The 10145-nt window shown below is 45.2% G+C and overlaps 1 protein-coding gene across 1 annotated transcript in view; it reads right to left on the bottom strand.

Annotated features, from left to right (window-relative positions):
* Positions 1-577: 577 nt before the first annotated feature.
* ush2a (Usher syndrome 2A (autosomal recessive, mild)) overlaps positions 578-10145 on the bottom strand; it is a 350667-nt gene continuing 341099 nt past the window's right edge. The window contains exons 70-72 of the mRNA XM_052145082.1: positions 8786-8854; positions 1968-2183; positions 578-1319 (exon numbers count right to left, since the gene is read on the bottom strand). Coding sequence (XP_052001042.1) covers positions 1233-1319; positions 1968-2183; positions 8786-8854 — 372 coding nt within the window. The 3' untranslated portion in view covers positions 578-1232. The remainder of the gene's footprint in view (positions 1320-1967; positions 2184-8785; positions 8855-10145) is intronic.

Here is a 10145-nt window from a genome sequence, read left to right as displayed (position 1 = left end):
TGTGTCTGAGTAAGCCAATGGTCGATTGAAACTCATAAAAACGGGTTCTAACACAAGTAAACAAGGTGTTTTTAAGATTAAGGAGGGACGTCAGAGCTATACATAGCTTAAAGGGATCGTTCACCCAAAAAATTCTCTCATCATTTCCTCACCCTCATGAAATCTCAGATGTGTTTGACTTTCTTTTTTGCTGGATACAAACTGAGATTTTTTGTAGAATATTTAAGCTCTGTAGATCCATACAATGCAAGTGAATGGGTACCAAAAGTTTGAAGCTCCAAAAGCACATTAAGGCAGCATAAAAGTAATCCATACTACTCCATGGGTTAAATCCATATCTTCAGAAGCAAAATGTTAGGTGTGACTTAGAAGCGAATCAATGTTTGAGTCCTTTTTTACTATCAATCTCCACTTTTACTTTCCCACTTTTCCCATTTTCCATATTTCTTCTGAAGTCATGGATTACCTTTACGCTTCCTTTTGTGCTTTTTGGAGCTTCAAAATTTTGGTACCCAGTCTCTTGCATTATGAGGACCTACAGAGCTGAGGTATTCTTCTAAAAATCTTCGTTTGTGTTCAGCAGAAGCTAGAAAGTCACACATCTGGGATGGCATGATGGCGAGTATAAAAACGATAGAATTTTCCTTTTTGGTTGAACAATTCCTTTAAGAATTTTTCAACACTTGCAACATTTGCTGAGAAAAGGAAATATTGTATGCACATTAATAAGTGACCATAATGTCTCTGACTAATAAAAAAGTTCCAGCATGATGATACTAACTGATACATTCCACTACAATGTCTTTCATGGTCAGGCAAACCAAATGAAGGCACTTTCCAAACAAAGGATTTATGTTTTTCTCTGAATCCAAGTACAATATATTTCTAACTGTCAAATCCTATTAAAGTTCAGGTGAAATTTTTGTTGTTGTGAATGTGATAACATATTCACTCAGCCATTTTTTTTTGATGTAAATGAAGTAAACTGGAGTAAGTATTGGAGTAAATGTTGATAAAAATTTTCTCAAAAGTTAACTATATCTGACAAAACCTCCATTTAGGGACATTTGAAAATGTGTATATATATAAAGACATTTTAGAAGTTAGCTTTTAGAGGCAAGGTTAAGGTTATTCTGTATTATTTATAATTATCATTCTATAAAAACAACAGAAGTCTATGTCCTCATTTAAATAGCCAAGTAAATGTATGTGTGTGTGCAAGTGTGAAAGCTTTACAAGTGAGTGTCTGTAAACATGGTCTGCTCCTTCGCCGAACTGTAGCTTTTCATTGCCTCCACAAACTCATCATCCCCCACATACTGAAAAAAAAAGAAAACTGTAAAAAGTCATTATCAAATGGTACAATTTCTTCCCAAGGCAAATTAATTAACCCAGTTTGATTATGGCTAAATGGAAACTGCTAGTAAGCATGCATCAACCAGGAAAACTTACATTTAAAGTAATAGTTCAACCAAAAATGAAAATTCTGTCAATATTTACTCACCCTCATGCCGTTCCAAACATGTATGATTTCCTTTCTTGTGCACAATGCAAATGGAAAACTTTATTCAATATCCCAGTCCGTTTTTTCAAAATGACTAATATTTCGGGTTGTTTCTTACTAAATCCTAGCGTCTGGCTTCAGAAGACCTGGAATGTGATGCACAAGCCAAATGGACTACTTTTATGATACTTTTGGGTCCTTTAAAAAAGCTTTAAAATGAATCACTAACAACTGGCATTATTGAATAGGTGCACCTAGATATTCATTAAAAAATTGTCCTTATGCATTTAAGTCACACTGGTGTGGAACGACGTGGGTGAAAAACATATAGTTAGTTTGTATGAACTATTACTTTAAAGTAACTGGTGCAGTTGGCTTCAGCTGGACAACATGTACATTATCACTGTGTCATATGCATATTGTATCATGGCAATTACATAAAAATTACACCCCATCATCTCACCATGCCACTGTCAGTGCCATGCAGATCAGCATTCCATGCTTCACCACCCAGAGATTTCTTATCTTGAGTGTCAATTAGCTGACTGACACTCCGATGCAAAGAATTCTGAGAATAGGCATGGCTGAGCTGGCTCTGACTAGGAACACGCAGCACAGACATGGAGGCCTGGTAGCTGTTGCAGGTGTTGGTGGCTCCGATCTTAGTGTCAGTCAAACCCTGATAATGCAGATCCACAATGACTGTTACTCACCCAAAGCAAAGCCCAAATACCCACATCACTGCACACACTGATCTCTCAATCATCATGCAGTGGCGAGATTAATACAGACGAGAAAACGTCTCGGGTTATGACTATAACCCTTGTTCCCTGATAAGGGAACGAGACACTGCGTTGTTGAAAACGACTCTTTGGGGAACGCTCCTTAGCATGCGCCTCTGAAGTATGAATGAAACTATTCCAATCTTGATTGGTGTTGTGTCATGACGTAACATGTGACGGCATAACCGGATGCATAAAAGTGACGCCGGCACACACACACACATTAGCCTAGCGATGAAGCAAGCCGCTCTCAGGCCTTGAGGGGCGTGGCAGGACGACGCAGTGTCTCGTTCCCTTCTCAGGGAACAAGGGTTATAGTCATAACCCGAGACGTTCCCTTCCGAGGTAACTCGCACTGCGTCGTTGAAAACGACTCTTTGGGGAACGAATGCCCACTAGGCCACGCACCGAAAAAAGGCCTGCCCTAGGGTGAAACTGAACTCAGGCACTCAGCTAGGACGAGAGCACACGTGCGCCAGGCGTACTAGGGAGGTGCAGACTATAAAACCTGATGAAAGTGTGCGGGGTAGCCCAACCGGCTGCCTCACAGATCTCCTGGAGGGGTACTCCCGATAAGAGAGCCCTAGAGGACGCCATGCCTCTAGTTGAATGAGCCCTTACGGCCAAAGGTGAAGGCAAATTGCGCACCTTGTAGGCCGAGATAATAGCCTGAACAATCCAATTACTAATGGTTTGTTTCGAGGCAGGGAGCCCCTTCCTAGGTGACCCAAAACACACTAACAGTTGGTCCGACCGCCTCAAGGAAGAGGACCTCTCTAGGTAAACGCTCAAAGCTCTGACAGGGCAGAGCAAATGGAGCCTCTCTTCTTCTGCCGACTCATGAGGTGGAGGATGAAATGCCTGCAGGACCGTTGACCGTGCCGTGTTAGACGGCACCTTAGGCACATAGCCAGGTCTCGGGTGCAAAATGGCTTTAACTCCGCCAGGGGCAAACTCCAAGCAAGCTGGCATCACTGCCAGGGCTTGAAGATCACCCGCCCTCTTTAGAGAGGTAATAGCCAAGAGAAAAGCCATCTTGAACGTCAGGTCCTTGGGCGAAGCCGACTGAAGGGGTTCGAAGGGGGCCAGGGATAACCCTTCGAGAACCACCGCCAGGTCCCAGGCAGGAACACTGGACCTGGTTGCCGGTCTCATCCTCCATGTACCACGGAGAAAACGAATGACCAGCTGGTGCCTCCCCAGAGGCCCATCACTCAGTGGTGCATGGAACGCCGAAATGGCAGCCACGTACACCTTAAGTGTGGAAGGGGAGAGACCTGCAGAGAAACGATCTTGAAGAAACTCCAGAACTGAAGCCACCGGGCAGTTAACTGGATCTAATTCATGTTCTCTACACCAAGTGGAGAACACATTCCACTTGAGGCCATATAATCTCCTAGTAGACGGAGCCCTAGAGCTAAGTATGGTTTCAACCACCCCCGCTGATAGACCAGCATTTAGGTACTGAACCCCCTCAGGGGCCAGACCCACAGTTTCCACAGCTCTGGACGAGGGTGGAAGACTGTGCCCCCTGCCTGAGACAACAGATCCCTCCTCAGAGGAATCTGCCATGGCGGAGCTATCAGGAGTGAAATTATGTCTGAGAACTATACTCGGGCCGGCCACATCGGGGCAACCAGAAGAAGACTGATGCCCTCTTGGCGGACCCTTTCCAGGACTCCCGGGAGCAGAGTGATCGGGGGAAATGTGTGCAGGCGAAGCCTCGGCCAAGCCTGTACCATGGCGTCCAATCCCAGTGGGGCTGGATGTGAGAGGGAGAACCAAAGTGGACAGTGGGACGTCTCTCGAGACGCGAATAGATCCACTTCCGATGGTCCAAATTTGTCCCACATCAACTTCACCACCTCTGGATGAAGTCTCCATTCCCCGGGCCTCAGCCCCTGCCTCGACAGGATGTCTGCTCCCTGATTCTGAACCCCGGAATATATATTGCTCTGATAGACAGTATTTTCCCTTGGGACCAAAGAATTATCTGATCGCCAGTCTGCACAGAGGGCGCGATCTGAGTCCTCCTTGTCGGTTCAGATAAGCTACCACTGATGTATTGTCCGAACGTACTAGGACATGGTAACCTTTGATGTCTGGAAGGAAGCTCCTCAGAGCCCTGAACACAGCCAACATCTCTAGACAGTTTATGTGCCAAGAATGATGATGGTCCTGCAACAGACCCCTGGCAAAGCGGCCGTCCATGACCGCGCCCCAGCCAGTGAGGGAGGCGTCTGTCGAAACGGTTTTCCGGCGACATGACGCTCCCAACACTGGCCCTTGGGACAGGAACCAAGGTTTCTTCCATATTAGCAGAGAACGAAGGCACCTGCGTGTTACTCTGATTATACGAAATGGATTCCCCTTGGGGCAAAACCCCTTGGTTTTCAGCCACCACTGGAGGGGCCTCATGTGTAGAAGGCCCAAAGGTACAATGTTGGATGCCGCTGCCATGAGGCCCAGCAGTCTTTGAAATTGCTTTACAGTGATGGCCTGGCCTAGCTTTAACCCGGCCACCATCGCCATAAGGGACTCGATACTTGCAGGAGACATGCGTGCCTGCATCGTAACCGAGTTCCACACAACGCCCAGAAACGTTGTGCACTGGGATGGTTGTAACACACTCTTTTTTGTGTTGAGTCTCAACCCCAAACTTCAAATGTGGCCAAGAACGACATCTCGATGCCGAACCGCCATTTCTCGAGACTGGGCCAGAATGAGCCAGTCGTCGATATAATTCAGTATCACGGATGCCCTGAAGTCTCAGTGGAGCAAGAGCTGCATCCATACATTTGGTGAATGTGCGGGGAGATAGTGCTAGGCGAGCGGAAGAAACCGATATTGGTAAGCTTAGCCCCGAGCGAACCTCAGGAACCTCCTGTGACATGGAAGGATGGATACATGAAAATAGGCGTCTTTTAGATCTATCATGACAAACCAGTCCTCGGATCTGATCTGACTCACGATGACAGGAATAGTAAGCATTTTGAACCTGAACCTCCTCAGAGACCGGTTCAAAACTCTGAGATCTAAAATCGGCCTCAACCCCCCATCCTTTTTTGGAACTATAAAGTACCGGCTGTAAATCCGGACTCCCTGTCTGAATGAGGAACACGTTCTATGGCCTCCTTCAGCAGCAGAGATTGCACTTCTTGTTCCATCACCTGAGCCTGCCCCGGAACCACTGTAGTCTGCACCACCCCAGAGAATTTGGGGGGGGCGGTGCCCGAACTGCAGTCTGTACCATGATTTTATTATATGCAGGACCCATGCAGATATGTTGGGAAGATGATTCCATGCCTCTACAAAATCTACTAAGGGAACCTCGAGGCTGGTCTCGGGTGTTTTTCGCGCACTGTTCTCGACCTCCTGAAGCGGGATACCGGCAGGATTTGGTCGATACAGTTCTTGTGACCACAATTGATGTGTGTTTTTTATCTTTTGACGCGAACGGCACGGTGTGCGTTCGCTGGAAATTGGTGTGGCCCGAAGCGTCAGAGACGGCGGGAAACCGACACCGATTTCCTGAGGGCTCCGCTGCGAGAACAACCTCGGTTGCTCTCCGAGGTTCTACCACCCCGGTTAGGACCTCTTCCCCGAAGCCCTCCTAGCCTTAAGGATGTCCCTCAGGTCGGCCCCCCTGGCTGGAGGGCTTCCGCTGGGAGCGTTTTCCTCTGTTGCCAAGCTCCTGGAGGAGGGACTCTAGAGGAAACGCTCTCCTTTTGCTCTGCGCGGTGCGAGGAGCTGACTGAAGGCTGGGGCTGATCTGTTTGCCCCACCCTACTTGATTTAGACTTGGATTTACGGGGGAGAAACTGCTTGAACGCCGCAGATTGTTTCCTCGCCTTCTGAAACCTGTCGACGACTGATGTAACGGCGTCGCCGAACAGGCCAGAGGGCGAGAGCGGGGTATCAAGCAAAAAAGCTCTGTCTTTTTCTTTTATTCCCGACAAATTTAGCCACAGATGCCTCTCCGTGGTCACCATAGCTGCCATAGAGCGGCCAATAGCGCGGGCCGTCTCTTTAGTGGCCCGGAGAGACAGATCTGCGGCTCTGCGCAACTCCGCGATATCTTCGGGAGTTGGCCCCTGCCCCTCGTCTAAATCTTTCAGGAGATTGGCCTGGTACGCTTGCAAAATCGCCATTGAGTGCAGGCATGAACCAGCCCGACCTGCCGCCATGTAAGCCCTGCTTATTAATGCAGATGTATCTCTGCAGGGCTTACTAGGCAGCGCCGGGGTTTTAAGGGAAGATGCCGACTCAGGAGAGAGGTAACCGGCTAAAGCCTCCTCCACACCAGGCATCTTCCCATAGCCCATATCCCGTGCCCCTAAAACATAGCTGTAATCGACCACACTGGGGGTGGAGACACGGGACGAATGTGGTTTATCCCACGATCTCGAGATCTCTTTGTGGAGATCGGGAAAAAAACGGCAAACCCGGCGCTGGGGTTGTGACGTGTGCTGCAGGAAACGCTCGTCTAATTTGCTTCCGACGTGCGTTCCCTGCTCATTTTGTGGCCAGCTAATGTTAAGTCTGGCCACAGCACGCGTCACAACCTGAACCAGCTCCTCATAAGCCTGGCCGAAACCCGGCGTGCTTGGCTCACGGTCGTCCACATCAATGCTGAGCATTTCCACTTCCTCGGAAGCAGAGAGCTCGAGCATTGGGACCTGATCGTGGGCAGAAGAAGCCGCGACGCGGGCTTCTGCACCACTCACAGTAGGCTCGGGATCCTCAAACGAAGAATGAGAAAGTGCCGGAGCAGTCTCATTCTCATCTGCAAGATCCCGCCGCGAACCCCACGATCTCAATCGCCGCGCTGCCTCAACAGACGCGGGACCAGAACCGTGGGGAACGCGAGCCTAACCGTGCTCATCAAAGCACGCCAACCGGGAACGCAGCACTTTCAGGGGTAGTGCTTCACAGCTTTCACAGGCAGATCCCTCGAGAGCTGAAAGTGCGTGCTGCGCTCCCAAACAGTTCACACACAAATCGTGCGTGTCCCTACCCGTAATAAAATGAGGGCAGGGGTGCACGCACTTCTTGAACTGTTCGGTGGCCATAATTCTTTTAAATAGGACAAACAACACCAAATAAGACAAACAATATACATAGAGCGCTTGCTGAAGAGCGAAAGCTAATGTGTGTGTGTGCCGGCGTCACTTTTATGCATCCGGTTATGCCGTCACGTTACGTCTTGACGCAACACCAATCAAGATTGGAATAGTTTCATTCATACTTCAGAGGCGCACGCTAAGGAGCGTTCCCCAAAGAGTCGTTTTCAACGACGCAGTGCGAGTTCCCTCGGAAGGGAACATCAAAAACAAGCCATCGACTGAGGAATGCAATGTATTGTGAGGTCAATAACAATGTTGATGATAAGAGTGATTTATCCTGCCTTTATCACAAGTAGTACACATTCTGCCAGAAGTCTCACTTGCTTAAAGGGATAATTCACCCAAAATGAAAATGATGTCATCATTTACTGACCTTCAAGTCTTTCCAAAACCGTATCACTTTCTTTCTTCAATAGACCAAAAAAGGAGAGATTAGGCAGGGTGTTTGTGTTGCTCTTTTCCATACAATGAAAGTGACGTCAAGCTTCAAAACTCACAAAAAGCACCACAAAAGTAGTCCATATGACTCTTGTGCTATATATAGAGTATCATTAATTCTGTAGCCATAGTTGATTTCTTTATGTTAACAGAACGTAATTTAAGTTGTTATTCACAGAAAATATTCCCTTCCGTTGTTGCTTTTAAATCTCATTTGAATTATTTTAATGTTGATATTTTCAATTTTGGCACGTCACAATCAGTTAAAAGACACCAGAACCAATGACATTTACCATCACTGATGTCAAACCTGGTGTGACATGTCTTGACACACCACCTTGACACATATAGACTTTTTTCTTCAGGGATTTTTAGTCGGTTTCTTACACAAAGCTATCGGATGGCAGTAGCGTATAGTGCACAATTTAAGTGGACTACTTTAATGATACTTTTATGATGCTTTTTGTCATTTTTGAAACTTGAAAGCTCCTTGTCACTACTCACTTTCATTTAAAAGTGTGGCGTCAACATTCTGCTAAACTTCTCCTTTTGTGCTCCACAGGACAAAGAAAATCATACAGGTTTGGAACGGCATGAGGGTGAGTGAATGATGAAAACAATACATTTATCGGGTGAACTATTACTTTATCTGTGGGTAATACAAAACACTAAACAAAATACAAAAATAAGATAATTCAGAAACACAAGCATTCATGAGCAGTAAGTCAAAACATGTAAAAACAATGCAGCATGCAATGGTAATGATCTATTCTCAAATGCACATCAGAGAAGAAAGGACAGTTCCATCAGAGCCCTGTACCTCGGCGCGCATGGCAAAACGCTTTAGCGTTATACTGCAGGAGGAGTCCGGTACACTGTCAAACTGGGAAGGAGAGGGGAAAAAAGAGAGGAATGGGGTTTGCATGAGTCCTTACCATGTCCAGTCCATCAGGCTGAAGCAGAGCAGTGGAAGCATGGTTAGAGCAGAGCTCAGAGGAAGGTCTCTGGAGTAGCAAGCACAAGCCAGGACAGAGTGAGTTAAAAGAGGAGATGGTAGATTTAAAGAGGAAAGGAGATGTCAACAGGGAAGTAGTGTTCAGCTGGATTTTAGAGGACAGACAAGGAGATACAGTTATCATATATGTTGCTGATGTTTATTCAGCGTTTTATGATTTGGACCTTAGCATTAGTATTTAAACAGAACGCACTTCAACAATCCATTACTGTCAATGCACTTTACAGCTATTAAAATGCTTTATCCTGGTAAACATTTTCTCTGCTATCTGTGTCTATATGTTGTTACCTTATAATATAACAATGCTTGCCTGCCCCCTAGTGCCCATGATAAACATAACACTGAACATTACAGTCCTCTATATTTTCCTACACAGCAGGGGCATAGCAGTCATTAAAAAAACAACTATCAATAGAAAGCTTGCACAGACCCAACACTTACAGTGCAGTATTTATATATTACAGTGTACTGTATATTAATATACAGGCATGATATGAGTATTATATTATATATAAGTATTATATACATTTAAAAATGAAAGTATTGCAAATTAATTGCACGATTTAGCAAAATTAGCTGCAAAAATAAAGGGCTTCTTGTGGAGCACTTGCTTCTGTTTCACACATGACAATAAAAGACAGAGCACAAGCTGGTTCTTGAATAAATTATTTAATCAATTCCAATAACAGCAATTGTGCATGTGCACAACTGCATTTTTTATTTTTAAATTTATCCAAGTTGCTCGAGTGTTCTGACAACTTTCACCAAAATTTGTTCAGATCCATTTAATGATTCGTTCAGTGACCATTTCTGGTGATGCCTTGCATGAAATTAGTCACTGAATCAACAAACAAAAGAAAATTGTAATCATTTAAAATTTGTATGTCTACAGATCTACAAAGAGACTTCAGTAGAGGCTATATGCATTATAAGAACAAAGCAAATCAATAATTTCCCTACAGTTTGTGAGCTGCTGAGCATGACTTTTATCAAAAGACAACAATAATAGTCTTATATTATTGAGTTTCAATAACGTTTTCATGTATAAAAAAGCGTGTCTACATACATGTCTATTCACTTCAGTAAAATGCATGTGTTCTAAGAACACAGCAGATCTGTCTTTCTTCCTATAGTTTGTCGACTTTACACCAACATAGAGATAAAAAACAGAAGCTGACATTAAAAACACGTACTGCTGCCAAACAAGAACAATGTGATGATAAATAAATCTCTTTTGTGTGTTCTTCATTTCTACATTATTAATTTAGATCAACATCAAT

Source organism: Xyrauchen texanus, chromosome 16 (genome assembly GCF_025860055.1).
Source record: "Xyrauchen texanus isolate HMW12.3.18 chromosome 16, RBS_HiC_50CHRs, whole genome shotgun sequence".
In the NCBI taxonomy this organism is placed as follows: Eukaryota; Metazoa; Chordata; class Actinopteri; order Cypriniformes; family Catostomidae; genus Xyrauchen; species Xyrauchen texanus.
Note: the sequence above shows the minus strand (reverse complement) of the source record. Positions and strands in the feature narration are given on the sequence as shown.